The sequence below is a fragment of the Elephas maximus genome, chromosome 22 (genome assembly GCF_024166365.1).
Source record: "Elephas maximus indicus isolate mEleMax1 chromosome 22, mEleMax1 primary haplotype, whole genome shotgun sequence".
In the NCBI taxonomy this organism is placed as follows: domain Eukaryota; kingdom Metazoa; phylum Chordata; class Mammalia; order Proboscidea; family Elephantidae; genus Elephas; species Elephas maximus.
Window position 1 is genome coordinate 8,485,498 of NC_064840.1, and position 24,065 is coordinate 8,509,562.

Sequence of the window (24,065 nt, forward strand, 5' to 3'; positions counted from 1 at the left end):
TCCCTGGAGCCTACAAATGTATGTTAAGAGGCCTGCAACACTGGTAAAATAAGACTTTCCTTGGGGCATCCGTTTATGCCTGATTTGGGTACAGACGTACCATTGAAGTAAATATACAGGTATTAGAATGCAGTGTTAGCCTGACAGGAATCCCAGGCTGTTGGAGGGGCTATGACTACCCTTTGTGGGCCTAAGTGTCAGTGTGCTATTGTTAGGGGTAGTTAGATGGAAAGCTGAGAACAGTCTTTTTTTTTTTAATTGTGCTTTAAGTGAAAGTTTACAAATCAAGTCAGTCTCTCATATAAAACCTTATATACACCTTGCTATATACCCCTAATTGCTCTCCTCCTAAAGAGACAGCACATTCCTTCTCCACCCTGTGTTTCCGTGTGCATTCAGCTGGCTTCTGTCTCCCTTGGCCTTGACATCTCCCCTCTAGACAGGAGCTGCCCGCGTAGTCTCATGTGTCTACTTAAGCCAAGGAGCCCACTCATTTTCTATTTTCTAGTCCAGTCCAGTCGCTGTCTGAAGAGTTGGCTTCGGGAATGGTTCCTGTCTTGAGCTAACAGAAAGAAGGTCTGGGAACGATGGAGAGCAAGTCTTAGTTGTAAAAATATAACATCTGCCTTTTTGTTCTAACTTACCTTCTCTTCACAGTGGAAACTCTTGCCTGGCCCCTCTGGAAACCCTTCCTTGGCGTCTGTGATGCCATAACCCCTGCTGCTTTTCCTGCCTTTTTGGCTGTTCCTCAGCAGGTGGTTCTTTCTCATCTGCCTCTTGAATATTTTTAGTCTTCTGAGTGTTGTCCAAGACCCTCTTTTCTCTCTGCCTGTTCTCCCTGGACAGTTGCATTGATGTAACTAGTTTTAACACCCGGGCAGTGTTATACATAGAGTCACTGTGGGTTGGAACCGAATCGATGGCGCCTGTCCACAACAACAACATACAGTGTTGATTCCCGATTGTGTATCTCAGCTCTGGTCCCATGTGCTTGCTAGACACCTTCCTTGGATCCCACGGTCCGTGAGTCTAAGTGTGTCCTAAGTGGAGACGTTGTTTTCTCCCCTCTCCTAAGCCCATTGTTCTTCCATCGCTCAAGCCGGAAACCTCAGTGCCTTTGGTGACTTTTTATGCTTGTATTCCTGCATGCTCCATCAGTTACTTGGGTCTTTGGAAGTCCAGTTATAAAACCCTGCCTGAGTCCGTCTCCCTCTCTTCGCCCCTTCTGTTGGTGCTCTAGCTTACACCTTCCTAATCTTCAGGCTGGACCGCCGTAGCTTAGTGTACCTTCCTGTTTTTAGTCTTGCCGTCCATCCCAAACCTAGCCACTTCCCACCCTGTTGTCAGAATCCCATCATGTAGCCCCTGCATGTAAAGTCCTTTAATTCTCTCACAGGGTAAATTTTCCTCATGTGCCACAAGGCCCTTGGAGGATTAGGCTTCTGCCACCTCAGAGCCATTTTTCAGCAGCCCTGTCAGGCTATTAGCAGTTCCTTGAGTGTGTCACATAGTTTCACATCTCTATCTTAGTGTGCCTTCTGCCTAGAATATCCCCTCCCTAACCCCACCCTACCCCTGGCCTGCAGAGTTTGTAGTCTCCCTCCCAGACTCACATCTGTCAACACCTTCTTTGTTTGCTGACCCTTTTCCTAGCCTTGCATCCCAGAGCATGAGGTATATGTTCTAGGTCGGCACTCTAGGTTCCATGCTTTGGAGCTACGGCCTGGGTTCATATCTCTGTTTTCCCACTTATTAGCAGTATGTTGTTGTTATTAGCTGCCATTGTTGAGTTGGCCCTAACCTCGTGGCGACCGCACGCACAACAGCATGAAATGTTGCCCAGTCCTGCACCATCCCCGTGACAAGTTGCAGATGGACCACTGTGTTCCATATCATTGGCTGATTTTTGGAAGTAGATTGCCAGGCCTTTTTTCCTACTTTCTCAGTCTGGAAGCTCCACTGAAACCTATTCAGTGTCATAGCAACAAGCAAGCCTCCACTGCAGACAGGTGGTGGCTGTTCATGAGGTGGATTGGCTGAGAATGGAGCCTGAGTCTTGTGCGTGACAGGTGAGAATTCTGCCATGACGTGGGCCAAATTATTTAACTGCTCTGTTCCTCGGTTTTCTGACTTGTAACGGAGATAATAATTACCGCTTGTTCATAGATCATTGGCGTAAGTATTGAGAAGAATAGTTAACACTTAGTAAGCCTTCACTAGATGTTCGCTTTTAATGTCATTATTGTTATCTTCGTGTTGCGTTGCGTTTGTGTGGTTACAGGTCTTTCTCCCCGCAGACTGTAATGCCTTTGAGGATAGGGAGCATGTCTTACTCACCTGTGTAGTTCCAGCACCTAGCATTGAGTCTGGTACATACTTAACAGCCAGTAAACATCCTGGTCTGTGAAGGCAGCGGTGCTTCGGTGGTAGTGTTCTCACCTGTCGTGCGGGAGACCTGGGTTCATTTCTGTACCCATGCACCTAGCGTTCTCACCTGCCGTGCAGGAGACCTGGGTTTGTTGCCCTACCCGTGCACCTAGTGCACTGCCACCACCCATGTCAGTGGAGGCTCGTGTGTTGCTATGACACTGAACAGGCTTCAGCAAATGTTCTATACTAAGATGGACTAGGAGGAAAGAGCTGATGATCTGCTTTTGGAAATCACGGATGAAAACCCTATGGATCACAACAGTCCAACCCACAGCTGATGATTGTTCCATTGTGCATGGAGTCCCTATGAGTCAGGGCCGACTGTACATCCGCTAACAGCAACAAGCACTGGAGTGGGAGTAGGTTGGGTGGGTGGGTGAGTGAATGTGTGAATGAGAAGGGTAATCGATGGGTCTCCAGTGTAGGCTACTTACTCTATTGACTAATGATGTTGAACATCTTTTCATGTGCTCATATGCCATCTGTGTATCTTCATTGGAGAAGTATGTATTCAGATCCATTGCCCGTTTTTAAAATTAGGTTGTCTTTTTGTTGTATTGTAAGAATTTTTTGTACAGATCCTTATTGAATATACGATTTGTAAATATTTAATCTTATTCTGGGTTTTTTTTACTCTCTGGATAGTGTCATTTGAAGCACAAAAGTTTTTAATTTTCGTGAAGCCCAGTTTATTTTTTTCTTTTGTCACTTGTACTTTTGGCGTTACATCTAAGAATCCTTTGCTTCATCCAAGGTCGTGAAGATTTATACCTATGCTTTCTTCTAAGAGTTCTATAGTTGTAGCTCTTAAATTTAGATCTTGTTTTATTTTGAGTTAATTTTTGTATTTGTTTTGAGGTGGGAATCCATTTCATTCTTTTGGGTGTGAATATTTAGTTGTCCCAGCACCATTCATTAAACAGATCATTTTTTCCCCACTGAAGGAGTCCCTGAGTTGTTCAGATGGTTAACACGCTTGGCTGCTAACCAAAAGTCTGGAGTTTTGAGTCCACCCAGAGATGCCTCAGAAGAAAAGATAGCCATGAGAACCCTGTGGGGCACAGTTCTGCTCTCACATACGTGGGGGTTCCGTGAGTCAGAATGGACTTGATGGCAGCTGGCTTTTTTTCACTGGTTTCCCTACTGAATGGTCATGGCATCCTTGTCAAAAATCAATTGATGATTTATTTCTGCACTCTCAATTCTGTTTTATTAGTCTATTTTTATTTTTATGCCAGGACTGCACTATCTTGTTTACTATAGCTTTGTAGTAAAATCTGAAATGGAGCAGTGTGAGTCCTCCAACTTCGTTCTTTTTCAAGATCACTTTGGCTATTCAGGGTTCCTTGCATTTTCATATGAATTTTAGGATCGGCTTGTCCATTTCTGTAAAAAATAAGCTGGAATTTTGATAGGGATTGCATTGAATCTGTACACTTTGGTAAGTACTGCCATCTAAACAATAATAATTTTTCTGATCCATGGACACGAGGTGTCTTTCCATTTATTTAGGTTAATCCTGGTAAATTAATCCCAGTAATTTAGAGATGATGGATTGAGGAGGTTCTACTCACGAGTATTCTAAAGAACAGTATCTGTTTTATTGGAGACACTCAGTAAATATTTCTGGAATGAATGAATTAGCCACTCCCATTAAGGGAGACACTTCTGAGTTGCTGATGGAGAAAAGGTGTTAGATAGTAGAACTTCTTTGTGTGGAGTCCATATTTTCTTTACCAGATGGTGCTGAGGATCCTGGGTGGATAAAATCAACAAGTGGCCTTGGGTTTGGGGAGACTGGTTTGTAAGTGAAAATCACCGGATGCCATGATTCGCTTTGCTGAGAAGAACTTACACTCAAATTAACAAAGAGGCATTCTGGTTTAGTTAAAAAAAAAAGCGAGGCAAGGATAGGAGAAAATGGAATTGAGATTTGGTGTGTAGACCTTTGGATGTCACATAAAAGAGATTTGAACAGGAGCTTTGTGCCAGAATGAGAGTGCTTTGACTTACTCACCTTCCTTATTATTCCTTTTGTCCCCTGTGTGTCACTGTTTTCCATGGTCCTGCCATCACATGGTTACCTCATGGCTTCTTCAGAATCCTTGTTGGGCTTGTCAGTAGAGACCACCTCCGAGGTTCTATCTTACCTGTTGGTTTTGTGAGCGTCCTTTATTAGGATTTTGCATTTCAGGTATTTCTCAGTTTGCTCTAGACAAGCCAGCCCGTGGCCAGTTCCTACAAAGGCTGGACAGTGAAGCTACCGGGAGCAAAAGCTCTTCTAGCTTGATTTGGCAGCTGGGTAGAGCGGGCTGAATGGAGGTCTTCGCGAGCAGCAGCTTCTTGCACCTTTTCTTTGGATGCGTTGCTGCTCTCTGTTGTTTTCCAGGATGGATCAGCTGCTGTTGAAATCCAGGCAGATTTGTTTTATCCATAAGTTGGAAAAGTGCTTTGGAAAGCACGATAAGGTGGTCTTGTTTCACAGTCTCATGGGAATTTTATGACTCTAGTGGGGTTGGTCCCACTTTTTACATCCCAAAGACACTGCTCTCGTGGTCAGAGGCTGTTAGTGGTCTAGTGGTCATTATATCTGAGTAGAAGGAGGGAGCCGTTCTCGGACTCCTGGGATTTTTGAAGTCCTTCTCTAAAGAAGCTAGACCTTAGTATCTCTTGCTTTGAAGTTTGGAATTCCCGCCTGTCTTCTTTGGTTTTGTTCCGTGGAAGCTGTGGCCTGCCTACTCCCTCTACGCCTGACTCAGGGTTTCAGAATCTGGCCACGTCTTTGCCCATTTTTCAGGGCGTTTCACCTGATCTCCCTGAGCCGCATCTGGATCCTTGGGGTTGGCTCGGATTTGAAGGATGAGTTGGTAACAGGACATGTAAAAGGGGTAGAATCGAGAGTCTTATGGTCTGGAAAGAGAGAGGGAATCCTTCCTGCCTTCCACTTCCCTGGAAGAGGAAGTACTTCTCTGCACCTTTGGTTGGCGCCCTTCCTTCTAAGGTTGTCTAAGCACTAAGTGTGAGCCTCTTCCAGGGGATTGGGACAGTTTCTTGGACTGAGTAGGGCCCTCACATGTTTTTCAGGTACATCTGCCTTCATTTATGGTGTTAGGAGTGTAGCTCTGCAGTGTAGGGATCTTCAGCTGGCTCAGTGACCTGGGGCAAGTCACTTAATCTCTAGCTTTAGTTCCCTCATCTGCAAAATGGGAACATTAATACATCTTAGAGGGCTGTTACTGGGGAAATGAGGTAAAATCACATGAAAAATGATGGGCACAGTACCTACATGTAGTAGGCACTCAGCAAGTGCCTGCCATCACCCCCATTCTTGAGGTTGTCATCTGTGCTACTGCTGCTTCTTCCTGGTCAACTTGGTCAGCTGTTTTTGTGTTCAGGTCCAGAGTCCCTGTGTGCAATTGTAAAATCCACAAAGCTCTAAACACGGATCATTTCTTCACTATTCATTTGGCAGCAAAACCTGGCCTGAATTGACATGACACTTTATCCTATTTATCCCACTTGGTCTTTGCTGTGGACTGTTAATGTGTGTGACTAGAGGGCGCCACAGGCCTCATTGGAGTGTCTTGTAAGGGCTAGTGAGAAACCCTGTGCTGCTTGAATGAATAGTAACTTGGTGTCAGAGCAGCCCCTTTTCCTGAGGCAGCTGGTCTGTGTGTCAGCACGCCCACGGGCAGCCCTTCAGCCCTGGCCTTGTCTGTCCTCGGGCACCTCCCTCATGGCAGGGCTGATGGTTAGGCAGCCCCACAGGTGAAGGTGGACATGACTGAGCGAGCCTGGGGTCCCTTTGTGGGAGAGGCCAGGCTGGGGGCAGAGGGCTCAAAGACGTGTGCAGGGAAGCCAGGTCCAGCATCTCCTTTCCTCTTTGGAGGGCAGAGCAAGTTGAGCGTGACAAAGTCCCAGAGCAGCAGTGCACTTGAGGTGGGCACTCTAGCTGCCAGGGGTCTGGCGATTTCTGTGTATGCTGCAGGCTGTGGGGAAAACCAGATCCTAGGGAAGAATCACCTTGGGTGTCAGCACCAAAGGGGGGTGGGCGGTGGTGTGTGAACTTGCTAGCTCTCTGCAGGGACCACCACACTGTAGAGGGAATTGATGAGGGGGAGGCTTTAACCAGGGAGGCAGGTGGATGGTGTTTCTCCCCTGTGGTGTGGAGGTGTTGTGGGAGATGGGGATATGGAAGGAGGACCCTCTCCACTGTTGCCGTGCATAGTAGCAGTAACCTCTGAACACACAGGTCAGCAAAAGGATGTTGCGTAGAATTTTGATTAGGGAGCCAAGTGTGACCAAAAACTGAAACCTTGTGACTGAGGTTGTTCAATGAGCCGAAAAGGGCCCTAAGCCTTATATGTCAATTAGATCACATCAAGGGGTGAGTAAATTGTCTCCCTGACAGTGGGACTAACCAATTTTCAGCAAACTTCAGAAAAGATGTTTCAGACAAGATGAATTCTACCATCCTAGACCTTCCACTTCAGATTCTAGGGTAACGGGGGATCTAGGGGGACGGGTCCACCAGCAGCTTGTCTAGGCACTCCACCACGGATCCTGGGTGTGTAAGAGGCTCGGGGCCGGTGGCCAGGATGTAGGTGCCACAGGACAGGAACCATGCTGTCTCAGTCACTGTTTAGGATTTAGTACCGCTTTCTGTTTACGTAGGTCCCTGGGTGGCACAGGCGGCTTGCATTTGACTACTGACCTAAAGCTTGTGGTTTGAACCTTCCCAGCAGTGCCACAGAAGAAAGGCCTGGTGACCTGCTTCCATAAACATTATGGCCAAGAAAAGCCTATGGAGCAGTTCTGTAACGTGTTGGATCGCCATGAGTCAGAATCAGCTCAATGGCAATGAGTGTTTTGGTTTTCTGTTCACCTTCCTGCTGCTCTTCCTGAGTCACAGGGAACAAGGAGTTTGGAGCCAACTTAGGGAAGGTCTCAGAAGTCAAGGGACCTTGGAGTTAAATCTCATTCTCCCTGGGTTGGTGATGCCACAAATATTTGTTGTGCCAGACAGTCGTCTAGAGATGCAGTGGTGGACAAGATGCCCTGGTCACTGCCCTCCTGTGTTCCTGTCTCAGAGGGAGCAGACCATTATGACAGATGTGCTGCGATGGCACCCAGGGGAGGGCCCGGACCCAGTGCAGGATGACTGGGGGGAGAATTCTAGAAGAAAGCAGAGTGTGAACTGGGTCCTGAGCCGTGAGGCCCCTGCCCAGTGGAGTGGAAGGGGTTGACGTTCTTGCAGAGGGGCAGGGCCAGCTGGGGAAGCTCGAGTGGCACCGTCTGGCTGGCAGCAGGTGAGGCCAGAGGCCAGCAGAGCCTCACCCTGTGACGTGGAGCACAGGGGGGCACACGAGGGCCTTATGCCAGGTCACACTGTGGGCAGAAGCAGGGCTCATGCTCTGGAATAAGGTCTGGCCCCCCTTGCAGCCTCCCATTTCACCAGTGCTATCTGTTCCTTTGCAGAACCGGGCGGTGGGTCGGCCCAAGGGGAAGCTGGGCCCGGCCTCCGCGGTGAAGTTGGCTGCTAACCGGACCACGGCGGGAGCTCGCCGGCGCCGGACGCGATGCCGCAAGTGCGAGGCCTGCCTGCGGACGGAGTGCGGCGAGTGCCACTTCTGCAAGGACATGAAGAAGTTCGGGGGCCCCGGGCGGATGAAGCAGAGCTGCATCATGCGGCAGTGCATCGCGGTGAGCGCGTAGCCGGCACCCCAGTGCTGGGGTTGGGGGGACCCCTGGGAGTGGAGGTGGGAGCTCTTCCACCCTGCAGAACCCTGGGCTGCCTCTTACTCCAGATATCGCTCCTCTCAGTGTTAGACCTGGGTGTTCATCCACTTAAAGAAAACTGGGACTGCGGACCATCTGAGGGTGCTCCCTTGTGGGAAGATGGGGATTTGGGTGGGTGCTATTCCCAGATCCCTCCGTGCAGCACTCGGTCAGCCCTGCCATGTGTTCAGGCTTCTTTTCCTTCACAGCCTGGTGGCCTCACGACTCCTTCCTTCCTGAGATGGCCACATACTTTGAAGTCCTCTGCCATTAAAGATGTCAAGCAGCCTGTCCTGTCTGTGACCCCATTGCCAACATTTAATTCGGGGCCCTCCCTTCCTTCCTGCCCTGTCTTCAAAGTCAGAGGTCTGAGTGGAAGGTCAGGGCCTCTCCTGAGGGGCTACCCAGAGCAGCAGGGATGATTTATGGTGCCTCCCAGCCCCTCCAGCCTGCCTCACCTCCGGCGGGGGTAGTGTCACAAGCCTTGCTCTCAGACAGGGTCACGGGTGCAGGCTTTGGTGTTGGTAGCTTGGAATGGTCCTTGGTTTACGCATGAGTCTCCCCTATTCATGGACTTAAGCAGAGCCCCACCCATACGCTCTGCCTTCTGTAGGGAGCTGCTCGCAGGGTCCAGTGATCCTCCTGTAGGAGCAGTGATCTCTCTCTGCCCTGGGAAATCAGGCTGGGCTGGAGGGGCAGGATTCTTCAGTCCTGGGGTACCCCGCTCCTCCAGAGGCCTTTCTCCCTGGCTGCTGATTCCCCTCCAAGCCCAAGGTCCCTTCTCCTCCCACCACACACACACTGATTGGACTGTGGTTTTCAGTACCTGTGCCCCAGGCTATTTGCATGGACTTCAGGGGATCTGTGAGCCCCCTAAAGTGAAATCTGGGTATTTGTGCATGTATGTGTATGTGTTTTGGGTTTTTTTTTTTTGAGAGGGTCCATGTGGCCGTTGAATTTGGTCAGGATTTAAGAGAGGTTGTCTGTTGGGCCTGGTGGTTCTGAAGACAGTCTCACCTAAAAGTTAACACCTTGGCAGTGAACCCAGGATTATCTTCCACTTTGGCTTCCTTGCCCCACCCTCCGCCCCCCCACCCCTGTCATTCCCTGAGACATTCCTCCCCTTCCCCAGAGCCATGTGGTTCCTGCCTCTTCTCTTCTATGATCCCTCTGCCAGGCTGAGCCATCACCACCTTGAGTTTGGGACACTATAAAGACTGCCTGGCTGGTCTTTATGGTCTCTCGCAGCCCCACTGTGCTGGGCATCTGCTCTGACCGCATCGCATGCACCCTTGCCACTCTCCGGCGTGGTGAGTGTTGGTTGAGGAAAGCTCACTTTGGTGTGGGCCTCCTCTCCCCAACCTGCTGTGGCTTCCAGATGCCAGCTCTGTTACCCTCCGGTCCTTCTACTTTGTTGAGGACCTCCTTCCACATTGTACCCACTTACGACATATGCAAGTCCATCTCTATCCATTTTCTGGGCCCTTCTCTCTCTCTCTCTTTTTAAATAAGCTCCCTTTTTTTTTTTTTTTATTAAAGAAGTTCTAGATTTACAGAAAAATTGCAATGATAGTACAGAGAGTTTCTATATACCCTGCACCCCATTTCCCCTGTTATTAATATATTAGTGTTTTTACAAACCAACAGTGATATGTGGTTATTAACTGAGGTCCCATACTTTATTCATATTTCCTTAGTTTTTCCTGATGTCCATTTTCTGTCCCAGGATCTCATCTAGGATCCCACATTTCGTTTAGTTTTCATGTGTCCTTAGGCTCCTCTTGGCTGTGACAGCTTCTCAGACTTTCCTTGTTTTTGACAACCTTGGTAGAAATTTTTTTTTTCATTTGTGGGAGAATATATATAACCTAAAATTTATAGTTTCAACCATTTTTCAGCATGCAGTTTAGTGACATTACTTATATTTACAAGGTTGTACAAATGTACCCACTGTCATTGAGTCAATTCTTAACTCATAGTGACCCTATAGGACAGAGTAGAACTGCCCTGTAGAGTTTTCAAGTCTGTAAATCTTTATGGAAGCAGGCTGCCACATCTTTTCTCCTGAGGAGCAGCTGGTGGATTCGAACTGCTGACCTTTTGGTTAGCAACCAAGTGCTTCAGCGCACCACCAGGGCTCCTTTGTGCAACCGTAGCCACTATTTCCAAAACTTTTTTTAATCACTCCAAATAAAAACTCTGTACCCCTTAAGCAGTAAGTCCCATTCCCCCTGCCCATAGCCTCTGGTTACCACTAATCTATTTTTGTCTCTGTGCATTTGCCTGTCCTAGATATTACATGGAAGTGGGGTTATATAGTATTTGCCCTTTTGTGCCTGGCTTATTGCACTCAGCTGCCCTCTCTCTTGCTGTGCCAAAGCCTCCCTTTTCCCATAAGCAGGCTGAGCCCTCCCCTTTGCTTCTTGTCTCTGTGCAGCTCCTCCATAGACTTCCTCCCCTTCCACTTCCCTTCCAGCCTTGGCTTCTCATAAGCCCAGGCCTGGGTTTCCGTACCGCCCCCCCCGCCCCCGCCCGGATCTCTGCAGTAGCCTCTGCTCTGCTTCTCCTTCTCACCATGTCACCTGTTTCAGAGTCATCACCCCACCCCTCATCAGGGACCGTCTCCTGCCTACCTGGTGCCCTCACCTGCCACACCCCAGCCTCACCCTGCTGCTGCTGTGTCCCATGCTCTCTTCCCTGCCCTGGTCATGTCGGTCTCCACTGTTGGAGGTCCCTTCTGCCTTCCCACTGCCCATTTCTCCGTCTCTGTAAGAACCTAAATTCCTTGTCCCCTGAGTCCTCCAGAAATCAGTCTCTGCTGCTTCTGATTTTAACACTTGAGCATGACGCTTCCATGTTTTCCTTGGGTTTTAGTGAGTTATGCCTTTGTTTTCCCAAATACCTGGAGGGAGTAGCTGTCTTCCTCATTGCTATATCCCTCTCAGTACCTTGTCCCATGCTTTTCAGATGTTCATTAGGTATCTGTTGAGTGGATGATGTCTCTCTTACCTTCACTGTTCTATGCGTTTGGGTTCAAATTTTTGTGCCATTTTGTGGAGACTTTTCCACTTAGCAGTAGAATGGATATGCCAGCTTATCTGAAGCACCCCTAAAACATTTTAACAAAAATTTACTGTGTGCTCAGTCTGTGTTTGTTTCGTTGCTGTCACATCAGCCCGACCCATGGCAACCTCATGCACATAGTTGGTCCAGTTGAACCATTGTGATCCATAGGGTTTTCACTGGCCGCATTTTTTCAGAAGTAGATTGCCATGTCTCACTGGGGACTGTAGTAGGTACTGGGAGGCAGGGCATGTACTGTGAGTAGGCAAGGATAAGTCTTAACTGGCACCTGTTCTCAAGGGGCTTATGGTCTAGTGCATTAGTTCTCAAAGTTGTGGTCTCAGGATCCCTTTATACTCTTAGAAATTATGAAGATTCCCAAAGAACTTTTTTTTATGTGAGTTATTATTGTTGTTAGGTGCCATCGAACCAGTTCTGACTCATAGCAAACCCTATGTACAACAGAATGAAACACTGCCCGGTCCGTTGCCATCCTCACAGTCTTGTTATCTTTAAACCCCATTGTTGCAGCCACTGTGTCAGTCCATCTCATTGATGGTCTCCCTCCTTTTCGCTGACCCTGTACTTTACCAAGCATAATGTCCTTCACCAGGGAGTGATCCCTCCTGACAACATGTCCAAAGTATATGAAATGTAGCCTCACCATCCTTGCCTCTAAGGAGCATTCTGTTTGTACTTCTTCTGAGACAGATTTGTTTGTTCTCTTGGCAGTCCATGGCATATTCAGTATTCTCCAACACCACAATTCAAAAGCGTCGATTCTTCTGCGGTATTCTTTTTTCATCATCCAGCTTTCACATGCATGGGAAGCAATTGAAAACATCGTGGCTTGGGTCAGGTGCACCTTAGTCTTCAGGGTGACATCTTTGCTTTTCAACACTTGGAAGAGGTCTTTTGCAGCAGGTTCGCCCAATGCAACGCGTCTTTTGATTTTTTGACTGCTGCTTCCGTGGGTGTTGATAATGGATCCAAGTAAAATGAAATCCTTGATGTCAGTTTTTTCCCCATTTATCATGATGTTGCTTATTGGTCCAGTTGTGAGGATTTTTGTTTTCTTTGTGTTGAGGTGTAATCCATCCTGAAGGCTGTAGTCTTTGATCTTCATCAGTAAGTGCTTCAAGTCCTCTTCACTTTCAGCAAGCAAGATTGTGTCATCTGCATAACGCAGGTTGTTCCTCAGTCTTCCTCCAATCCTGATGATGGCTTTGTTCTTCTTCATACAGTCCAGCTTCTCGGATTATTTGCTCACCATACAGATTGAATAGGTATGGTGAAAGAATACAACCCTGACACGCACCTTTCCTAACTTTAAACCACGCAGTATCCCCTTGTTCTGTTTGAATGACTTCCTCTTGATTTACATACATGTTCCTCACGAGACAATTAAGTGTTCTGGAATTCCCATTCTTTGCAGTGTTATTCATAATTTATTATGATCCACACAGTCGAATGCCTTTGCATAGTCAGTAAAACACAGGTAAACGTCTTTCTGCTATTCTCTGCTTTCAACCAGGATCCATCTGACATCAGCGGTGATATCCCTGGTCACGCGTCCTCTTCTGAATCTGGCTTGAATTTCTGGCAGTTCCCTGTCAGTACACTGCTGCAGCCGCTTTTGAATGATCTTCAGCAAAATTTTACTTGTGCATGATATTAATGATATTGTTGGATAATTTCCACATTCGGTGGGATCACCTTTCTTGGGAATAGGCGTAAAATAGACTCTTCAGTTGGTTGGCCAGGTAGCTGTCTTCCAAATTTCTTGGCATAGATGAGTGAATACTTCCAGTGCTTCATCGGTTTGTTGAAACATCTCAATTGGTATTCCGTCAATTCTTGGAGCTTTGTTTTTCATCAGTGCCTTAAGTGCAGCTTGGACTTCTTCCTTTAGTACCATCGGCTCCTGCTTATATGGTACCTCTTGAGATGGTTGAGCGTCATCCAATTCTTTTTGGTATAATGACTCTTGTGTATTCCTTCCACTTTCTTTTGATGCTTCCTGTGTCGTTTAATATTTTCCCTGTAGAATCCTTCAGTATTAAAACTTGAGGCTTGAATTTGTTTTTTCAGTTCCCTCATCTTGAGAAATGCTGAGCATATTCTTCCCTTTTGGTTTTCTAACTCCAGGTCTTTTCACGTGTCATCATAATACTTTGTCTTCTCGAGCCGCCCTTTGAAATCTTCTGTTCAGCTCTTTTTCTTCATCATTTTTTCCTTTTGCTTTAGGTACGCCCATGTTCAAGTTTCAGAGTCTCTTCTGACATACGTTTAGGTGTTTTCTTCTCTCTTGTCTTTTTAATAACTTCTTGCTTTCTTCATGTATGATATCCTTCAACAACTCGTCTGGTCTTCCATCATTGATGTTCAGCTTATCAAACCTATTCTTGTGATGGTTCTAAATTCAAATGGGTTACTCAGGGTAGTACTTTGGCTCTTGTCGACTTGTTCCAATTTTCTTCAGTTTCAAATTGAACTTGCATATGAGCAGTTGATGGTCTATTCCACAGTTGGCACCTGGCCTTGTTCTGACTGATAATATCGAGCTTTTCCATAGTCTCTTCCCACAGATGTAGTCGATTTGATTCCTGTATATCCCATCTGGCGTGATCGACATGTATAGTCGCTATTTACGTTGATGAAAAAAGAGGCATTTGCAATGAAGAAGTCGTTGGTCTTGCAGAATTCTGTCATGAGATCTCTGGCATTGTTTCTGTCACCAAGGCTGTATTTTCCAATTACAGATCCTTCTTGTTTCCAACTTTGGCGTTCCAATCTCCAGTAATTAACAGTGCATCCTGATTTTATGTTCAGTCAATTTGAGACTGCAGAAGTTGGTAAAAATCTTCAATTTTTTCATCTTTGGCCTTAGTGGTTGGTGTGTAAATTTGAATAATAGTATTAATTGGCCTTCCGTGTAGATGTGTGAATATTATCCTATCACCGACTCCTTTGTACTTCAGGACAGATCTCGAAATGTTCTTTTTGATGAGGAATGCAACGCCATGCCTCTTCAAGTTGCCATTCCTGGCATAGGAGACCATGTGATTGTCCAATTCAGAATGGCCGGTACCAGTCCGTATCAGCTCCCTAATGCCTGGAATATTAATGTTTATGCATTCCATTTCATCTTTCATGACTTCCAGTTTTCCTAGATTCGTACTTCGTGCATTCCAGGTTCCAATTATTAATATATGTTTGCAGCTGTTGCTCCTTGTTTTGAGTCGTACCACATCAGCAAATGAAGGTCCCAAAAGCTTGTCGCCATCCACATCATTAAGGTTGACTCTACCTTGAGGAGGCGGCTCTTCCCCAGTTGTCTTTGAAGTGCCTTCCAACCTGAGGGGCTCATCTTCCAGCACTATGTAAAACAGTGTTCTGCTGCTGTTCATAAGGTTTTCACTGGCTTAATCTTTTCAGAAATAGACTGCCGGGTCCTTCTTCCTTGTTTATCTTAGTCTGGAAGCTCAGCTGAAACCTGTCTGCCACGGGTGACCCTGCTGGTATTTGAATACTGGTGGCATAGCTTCCAGCATCACAGCAACACGAAAGCCCCCACAGTACGACATACTGACAGACACGGGGATGTGGGCTATAAATATTGTATTAAAAATTAAAACCAAGAAATGTAAGAGATATTTTTAGTTTGCTTTAAAGTAACAGGAAACCCACTACATATTAACATAAATAATGTGTTTTTATGAAAAAGAGTTATATTTTCCAAAAAAAAATAGTAAGAAAAATGTTTTATGTTTTTACAAATTTAATTTGGTTCATTAGAAGAAAGCTGGATTTTCATATCTGATTCCATATTCAATCTGTTGTGGTATGTTGTTTTGGTGGAAATATATGAGGGAAATTTGACCTCACACCAATATATAGTTGGGAAAACCAAAAACCCATTGCCATCGAGTTGATTCCGACTCATAGCGATCCTGTAGGACAGAGTAGAGCTGCCCCAGAGAGTTTCCAAGGAGCGCCTGGTGGATTTGGTTAGCAGGCATAGCACTTAACCACTACGCCACCGGGGTTTCCAGTCAGGAGAAGGAGGAGTGTCCTAACAGCCTTTTCAGGTAATTGTGGATAGTTTTTGATACTCTACCGGAGCTCGGCAGGTAACAGTTTCTGAAAGGCTAGTTGCCATATAGTCTCTGAAACTGCATCGGTCAGCTTTCCGGGCCATCACGTTAAATCCATTCATCTCTTTTGCCCTCGGAATCGCTCATTTACTCACGCGTGATCTCGTAGCGTCATGCATTGGTTATTTGAAAAACATCGACTCAAAAGAGTTAGATTTTCCAAATATTGGCATATCGAATATTATATCAGAAAGATCTTTAGGTATTGGGAACCTGCCCAGTTTGTGTTGACTAATGTAAGTTTTCCAAAATCCTAATTCTATTTTGGAAACTTAAATTTTATCATTTGTAACAAATGCTGTCAGTTGTTTTCCTAGAAGTGACAGGCTCACTTCTTTCATCTTTAAGTAAGAAAATATCTGCCCAGTACTCAGGTTTCCATGGTTTTTTTTTTTTTTTTCCTTATGGGACTTGAGTTTTTTTTTTTTTTTATAATTTTTTTGTGGTGAAATATATGTAGGAAAACATTTGTCATTTCCAACGTTTTTCCATGTACAGTTAAGTGACGCTAGTCATGCTCATCGTGCTGTGCAGTCATCACCATTGCATGTTTCTCAGCTTTTTCATCACTCTTAACAGAAGCTCAGTGCCCTGTAAGCACCGCCCCCCCCAATTCCCCCCTCGCCCCTTGTAACCACTAATACACTTTGGTCTCTGTGCATTTGCTTATTCAAGGTATTTTATATTAAGCGGGATCATAAAATATTTGTCCTTTTATGTTTGACTTCTTTCACCTGGCATCCTGTTTTCAGAGTTTGTCCATAGCATGTGTCAGAACTTTTTCTCTTTAGGGCTGAGTAATATTCCATTGTGTGTCTATGCCACGTTTTATCCATTCATCTGTTAATGGGGTTGGTGGTTTCCACCTTTTGGCTATCATGAGCAGTGCTGCAGTGAACACTGGTGTACAAGTATTCATTTGAGCTCCTGCTTTCAGTTCTCTTGGGTATATACCTGGGAATGGAATTTCTACATCAGGTGGTAATTCTCTGTTTACATAACTGATTTTTCTACTGGTCATTCTTCTGGGTAAAAATGATGTTCTCTGAAGAAAGTGGTTGTTCAGCTCACAGCTGAGTCACACCAGTGCTTTTGTTTTGTCTGTCACCAAAAGTCCTTTACGCACACTTTCTGTTTTGTCATACAGAATGGTAAAAGGATGTGTACTCAAGGTTGAGATTGTAATAAACTTAGTAATTTTTACTGTTTAATCAAAGACATTCTTAAGCAAAACGTGGCACTTTTTGTATATGTGGCAGTAATCCCGTGACAACTAGTCACGGTGCTGAGATGCTGAGGTGCTGCGCTGTCCGGCTCTGCACCAGTGGTGTGGTATCAACACATCGAAAAGGAAAAGGACGTCCGGATGTCTTACTATTATTCTGGAGATAGCTTTGACCTCGCAGACCTCCCTGAAAAGGGGCCTACGAACTATACCTCAATACCTGCTCGTTTGGGGGTTCCCTCTGAGGTGCAGCCTCTGCCTACCTGGATCTTGGCCTGGCTCACTCCCTGCCTTCTTTCATGTCACCTGAGTGAGGTCATCCGTGACCCCCGATTCACAGTAAACCTCCTTCCCATCGCTCCCTCCTTGTCCCTTGTCAGCATCCCACATACAATGCTATGATATCAGTTTTGATGTGCCGCCCTTCCTTTGTCTGTCTGTCTCCCTCCATGCTCAGGGTGGAAGGGATTTGGGTCTCGCTAGTTCATTGCTATATTCTTAGCACTTAAGATAGAACCTGGCACAAGAGGTGGTAGCCCAGGAAGTACATGAACCGATGGGTGGGTAGATGCGTGGGTGGATATGTAGTGCTGCTCCCACTTCTCTGGCATTCTCTGGTGGGCCTGAGGAGAGCAGTTCTCCCCTGGACCTGTGTTCCCAGTGGGTCTGTACCCTGCCGCATGCTGACTCTGCCCCCCGCCCTCCAGCCTGTGCTGCCCCACACCGCTGTCTGCCTTGTGTGTGGCGAGGCTGGGAAGGAAGACACGGTGGAAGAGGAAGAAGGCAAGTTCAACCTCATGCTCATGGAGTGCTCAATCTGCAATGAGATCATCCACCCCGGATGCCTGAAGGTGAGTGGCACCTGGGCCTCTGGTGGTGCTGATGCTGGGGAGGGGGTCTTAGACTCCCTCCCTGGAGACCGCTGGTAAGGACGTGGGGACGTCAGGTAGCTTGGTGAGTTCCAGGAGGACCCCTGAGTCTGGGGGATTCCTAGTGTCAGGTGATAAATCCAGGGTGAGGAGGGTCTGGAGTAGCTCAGAGCTTCTGCCCAAGTCTGCGAGGGAATGAACACGTCTATGCACCTAGCTGCCAATGCATCAACTGCAGAGAGCGTCCAAAGACAGAGAATGCTGTGTCTTGCATTCAAGACTGGGCCAGAGGGAGAGACTCAGGTGGTTGGGCTGCTCACTGGAGCCTGCCTTGGGGCTTCTGGGAGAACAGGCGTCTGGGACAGGGGAGGGCAGGTTGTGAAACAACAGGTGGCTGCATTCCTGTTCCTTTGTGCTGGGAACCTGTTCTCTTGGTGTGCCCGGGGCAGGGTTCCCTTCTCCACCTTCTGGTGACCTCTAGGCTGGACCTGCCTGACCTAGGCAGCGGGTCCTACCATTTGGGGACGAGACCCCTCTGGGCTGTGCCTTCTGTCCCAGGGACACAGCATTATACCTGGCGATTGACCTGCGTACCTTAGGAGAGTCAGGGTAGGTGTGCCCACAGTGATCTCCACGTCTGACTAAGCAGTGTGCTGCGTGCTCTCTGTGCGTCTGGCCCTGTCTTTGCAAAGCCCTAGTGAGCTAGGTGACCAAGGGATTTGCCCAGGATTGCAGAGTGAGTTAAGTGCAATATCAGGGTCTGAACTCTGGTCTGACTACAGAGCCCCTAGTCTTGCCCAGCTCTATGCTACTCTTTCTTTTTTTTTTGGCCAACAGTGACATGGAAATGGCATTTGGCAGGGAGTATTGCTGTTTCTGGCCAATGGGGCCTCACAGAGACCTGCATGCCCACGAAGCCAGGGCTCCCTCGCCACCCTGCCAGCTTGTTGACTCCTGTGTGTCCTTTGCAGATTAAGGAGTCAGAGGGTGTGGTCAACGATGAGCTTCCAAACTGCTGGGAGTGTCCAAAATGCAACCACGCTGGCAAGACCGGGAAAGTGAGTGCTGGGCTCCAGGTCCCTGGGTCAGCAGGGAGGCAGGCCCTGGCCTGCGCCGGGCTGTTGGGCTGGTGGGGGCAGCAGACTCAGGGTGTGACGGGGGGACAGGTCCATAGATATACAGTTGGTTTGTTCCTTCTCTCTTTTTGGCCTACAAGCAAAAGCGTGGCCCAGGCTTTAAGTATGCCTCAAACCTGCCCGGCTCCCTGCTCAAAGAGCAGAAGATGAACCGGGACAACAAGGAAGGGCAGGAGCCTGCCAAGCGGAGGAGCGAGTGTGAGGAGGCACCCCGGCGCAGATCAGACGAGCACCCTAAGAAGGTGCCCCCGGATGGCATCCTGCGCCGAAAGCCTGATGATGTGCACCTGAGGAGGAAGCGGAAATACGAGAAGCCCCAGGAGCTGAGTGGACGCAAGCGAGTATGGACTGAAAGGAGCCTGGTGGGGAGGGGGTGGCCTTGCTGGTTGTGGGGTGCAGGGTGGGTTGCAGGGGTGGCAGCGGGCAGAACTCGGGATCCTGGCCTCGTGCTGCCCTGAGCAGGTCACATCCATCCCGAGAGCCCGGCCCAGGTGACAGGAGGGAACAATCAGCGAGTCACTCCTCTTCCCACCCCCTTTAGGCCTCGACGCTTCCAACGTCCCCCGGTTCTTCCTCTCACCTTTCGCCGAGGCCCCCTCTAGGCAGCAGCCTCAGCCCCTGGTGGAGATCCAGTCTCACTTACTTCCAGCAGCAGGTGCTCCCACCCACCCCACCCTCCTTAGCCCTGGGGACTTGCGAGTCCTGGGCTGTACCCCCTCATTGGACCGCAAGTCCCTTGGCGGCAGAATCTCCTGAGGCACCTATTCACCGAAGATTTCCAGGCTTCAGGCCCTGCTCTCTGAGGCTGGTTCTGGCGTGGGGCCTGGGAAGCTCTTTGTGTGATAGGTGCTGGGCCGGTTGGGATCAGAAGCTGACACTGCCCACGAGAAGCCCTGTGATCTAGGGCACCTCGGGACCTGGCCGGCCCTGCTCCGCCCACCAGTCCTTCCCACCATCAGCCACCAGGTGGCGCCCGGCTTTCTCCTCCCAGTGGTCTAGCCATTAAGGTTTGACTGGGAATGCCTAAAGGCCCTGGAACTGGCTCCAGAGCCAAATGGGAGACTCCAAATCTCTGGGTCTGCCGGGGTGGGAGGTCGGTAGGGGTGGGACCAGTTCAACTGTACTCCAACTTCCCAGCTTCTTTCTTGAAACCAGCAGCTTACCCTCCCCATCTGATAGTCAGATGTGAGGAAGAGGGGGCTCTGTGGAGGCTTCCCTTCCACCCCTACTGTTGAGACTGGGATTGCTGGTGGGCTGGGTATAGAGGGGACCAGACTCCAGGAACTCTAGGAGCAAGCTCTGCATCTTTTCTTTCCTGTGACAGCTAAAATCTGGCAAAGAAGATAAGCTTTTCAGGAAAAAGGTACTGTCTCCCCTTCCCCTCCCTGAGCCCTAGGTCCTGTGGCAGAGGGTCAGGAGGTCCAGTGGGCACTGCCCCAGTCCCGAGGGGCTCACCCCCCATCTCTTCCCCCAGCGGCGGTCCTGGAAGAACGCGGAGGACCGAATGGCTCTAGCCAACAAACCGCTCCGGCGCTTCAAGCAGGAGCCAGAGGATGACCTGCCTGAGGCACCCCCCAAGTCCAGGGAGAGTGACCACTCACGCTCCAGCTCACCCACAGCTGGGCCCAGCACCGAGGGCACGGAGGGCCCCGAGGAGAAGAAGAAGGTGAAGATGCGCCGGAAACGGCGGCTTCCCAACAAGGAGCTGAGTAAGGAGCTGAGCAAGGAGCTAAACCAAGAGATCCAGAAGACAGAGAACAGCCTGGCCAATGAGAACCACCAGCCCATCAAATCCGAGCCCGAGAGCGAGAACGAGGAGCCCAAGCGCCCCCTGGGCTTCTGTGAGCGCCCCCACCGCTTCAGCAAGGGCCTCAACGGCACACCCCGGGAGCTGCGGCACCAGCTGGGCCCGGGCCTCCGGAGCCCGCCCCGCGTCATCTCCCGGCCCCCGCCCTCTGTGTCCCCGCCCAAGTGCATCCAGATGGAGCGGCACGTGATCCGGCCGCCCCCCATCAGCCCCCCACCAGACTCGCTGCCCCTGGATGACGGGGCGGCCCATGTCATGCACAGGGAGGTGTGGATGGCCGTCTTCAGCTACCTCAGCCACCCAGACCTGTGTGTCTGCATGCGGGTCTGCAGGACTTGGAACCGCTGGTGAGCAGGGTGCTGGCTGCTTTCTCACATGTGGGTTGGTCCAGGTTGGGGTTCTGGGTTCAAGGCTTAGACTGTGTGGTGCATGCATCCCCGTGCCCCACCCGTGTAGCCACAGCAGATGTAATGTGTCACTCGTGGCCTGCTCCACTGACCTCACAACACCTTTATTACCCTCCATAAAGAGTCCCAGGTGGCCACGGCAGTCAGGCCAGGCTGGTCTTGTGAGAGGAGAGCACCTACTTGCCTTTCTGGACCTAGCTTCTTGGAAGATGCACTAAGGCCCAGATGAGCCTTGTGTTACAGATTTTGCCTGGGTTAGGAGCAGGACCTTTTGCTATCGATGTAATTAATCCCAGCTTTGATATTCATGAGCTTTCTGGTCTTGGTCAGGTCAAGCAGCCTTATCTGTGAACACAGGGTGATGTCTTCCTCACAGGGTGGGTTTGTGATATGGCACATAGAGGCCCAGCAGGCACACAGTACAACTTGATGGGGACTTTGCTGCTGCCTTCATGGGAGCTTGTGGTGGCAGAGAAGGGGTTGGAGGGCTGAGCTTGGTGGGTGGGAGAGAGTTACCACAGCCATATGGGGCCTCCAGATATGCCCCACACCTGACAGCCCCCTCCCACCGGCTGGCCCAGGTGCTGCGATAAGCGGTTGTGGACCCGCATCGACCTGAACCACTGCAAGTCCATCACACCCCTGATGCTGAGTGGCATCATTCGGCGCCAGCCTGTCTCCCTGGACCTCAGCTGGACCAACATCTCCAAGAAGCAGCTGAGCTGGCTCATCAACCGGCTCCCTGGTGAGCCCTCGGCTGGACCCCAAATGAGTCATGTGGGGCCGAGGCCAGGGGGCAGTGCCTGACCTGCCACCCCCTCCCTGTCACCCAGGGCTCCGAGACCTGGTGCTGTCTGGCTGCTCATGGATCGCAGTCTCGGCCCTCTGCAGCTCCAGCTGTCCACTGCTCCGGACCCTGGATGTGCAGTGGGTGGAAGGACTCAAGGATGCCCAGATGCGGGATCTCCTGTCCCCTCCCACGGATAACAGGCCAGGTGAGTGGCCTGGCTGGGCTAGGCCCTGGGGGTCATTCGGGGGAGCTGTGGCCGGGCAGTGTGGTTTGATCTGACCACAGACGCCATCTGGTGCCTTCCCTGGCTGTGAAGTCCTTGACTAGTCCTTTTCCCAAGAACACAGGGATGAGTGTGGGCTGCTGTGTTCTCAGTCAGCCTCGGATTCTATGGGCATCCGTTAGGAGGGAGCACAGGCTCCTTTGGCTCCCCCGAGACCCCACTCTGCATGCACCAGGCACTGCAGGCACTGAGGTCAGCATGGCTAGACAGGGCTCACAGGATGATGGAGCCCTCCTAGGTCAAGTGCCGGGACTGTCACTCCTTGCCAACAGCTTCATTGAGTGAGGAGTGTAACCCAGAGACACCAGGCCATTTCTCCTCCCACTGGGGGCTCAGTGTTTCTTGATCTTTGGATTTTTCGAGGGACTCTACTAGTTGACCCCAAGTCAGTTCCAACTCATGGTAACACCATGTGTGTCAGTAGAACTGTATTTCATAGGGTTTTGGATGGCTATGATTTTTCAGGGAAATCCTGGTGGCATAGTAGTTAAGTGCTATGGCTGCTAACCAAAAAGGTGGCAGTTCGAATCCATCAGGCGCTCCTTGGAAACTCTATGGGGCAGTTCCACTCTGTCCTATAGGATTGCCGTGAGCCGGAATCAACTCGACGGCAACGGGTTTGGTTTTTTGTTTTTTTAGACCTTTCAGAAGTAGATCACCAGGCCTTTATTCCAAGGCACTGCTGGATGGTTAACATTTGAACACTTTAACCCCTTGTACCACTCAGAGACTCAGGAAACCTGAAAATCTTCTGATTTTTAAAAGTTGGAACTAATTTTGATTTCTGGGGAACACTATGGCTAAACAGAATTCAAGTGTTGCATCTAGCCGGTAGGTCTTTTGAGGGCCATGTCTGTCTAACCACATCTTCCTTGTCAGGGTGACATGTTGCCACTCCCCATCTTGTCCTACCAGGTCAGATGGACAATCGAAGCAAGCTCCGGAACATCGTGGAGCTGCGCCTGGCAGGCCTGGACATAACGGACGCCTCTCTGCGGCTCATCATCCGCCACATGCCCCTGCTGTCCAAGCTCCACCTCAGTTACTGTAACCACGTCACTGACCAGTCTATCAATCTGCTCACCGCCGTGGGTACCACCACCCGAGACTCCTTAACAGAAATCAACCTGTCAGGTGAGTGGGGGCCTCCTGCCTGGTATGCCCAGCTACCTGGAGGGTGGGGAGCTTCACACTGAATGGAAATGAGTGGCCTCTGTGCTCTGGATGGTGTTCAGTGCTAGGAGAGACCAGAGGGCCAGAGAGCCGTGCAGCCTAGTCTACATCAGACAAGTAATAAGTTACTGTTGGATCTGTAATGACTGCTACAAAAAAGTGCTAGCAGCATGAGGACACAACTGGTTCCGGACCCAAAATGAGGGGCAGGGAAGGGTTCCTGAGGTGGCAATGAATGAGCTGGCGCCTGGTGGCCATGCGGGGGCTGGGGACGGGATGCAAGGCCAGTTCACACAGGCTCGAATGACGTGGCTGTGCGTGTGCGCCTGACCCGTAATGTCAAGGGGACTCTGTCGTTGGAGGAAACAGAAAATCCCAGGTCTTTCCATTGTTGCTTTGTGTCCGTCGCACTCTTCAGAATCCCCAGGCCCCTCTGCTTGCTGAGGGGCTGGAGAGGATATTAAGAACTCAGGGCATAGTGTGTGGCGAGGTGGGCAGAGGCAGCATTCCGCCCTGCTAGCTTAGGGAGGTCGGGATAGGGTATGTGAGATTTCGATAAGGCAGACAAAAAAACTGTGATTTGCTTCTAGAAATTACCAAGTAATAAAGGACACCCTTGCTAACTTAATTACATTTTGACTCAGTCGAATTATGATATTGTGCTTTGTCAGGGTTCACATGTTTAATCATTTGCCGCTTTTTGAATCCCACATTCGTGTCTGAGTGATACTGTTCAGCCAACCATGCTGCATCGTGGGAAGTTTGGATGGTAGGAGAATGAGGGTTCCTCTTCTTTCCTTCCACTATAGGACATTTAAAAACAAATAATAGTAATAATAGCTGATCCTTCCATGGCACTTACTGTGTCCCAGGCCCTGTTCTCTAAGTACTTCCTGTGCATTAATTCCTTTTATTATATTCTAATTTAGTTATTTGTGACATGTAGC

At 49.1% G+C, this 24,065-nt stretch overlaps 1 protein-coding gene across 19 annotated transcripts in view; it reads left to right on the forward strand.

Annotated features, from left to right (window-relative positions):
* Positions 1-24,065, forward strand: part of KDM2B (lysine demethylase 2B) — a 154,767-nt gene that overhangs the window by 124,849 nt on the left and 5,853 nt on the right. For 14 of the 19 annotated variants that reach the window (XM_049865302.1, XM_049865294.1, XM_049865292.1 and 11 more), the window contains 10 exons: positions 7,909-8,133; positions 17,361-17,504; positions 18,494-18,580; positions 18,730-18,999; positions 19,200-19,313; positions 19,983-20,021; positions 20,133-20,812; positions 21,454-21,617; positions 21,706-21,867; positions 22,861-23,079. In XM_049865302.1, the coding sequence (XP_049721259.1) occupies positions 7,909-8,133; positions 17,361-17,504; positions 18,494-18,580; positions 18,730-18,999; positions 19,200-19,313; positions 19,983-20,021; positions 20,133-20,812; positions 21,454-21,617; positions 21,706-21,867; positions 22,861-23,079 (2,104 nt within the window). The remainder of the gene's footprint in view (positions 1-7,908; positions 8,134-17,360; positions 17,505-18,493; positions 18,581-18,729; positions 19,000-19,199; positions 19,314-19,982; positions 20,022-20,132; positions 20,813-21,453; positions 21,618-21,705; positions 21,868-22,860; positions 23,080-24,065) is intronic. The other 5 variants (XM_049865295.1, XM_049865299.1, XM_049865290.1 and 2 more) reach the window with 3 other exon arrangements.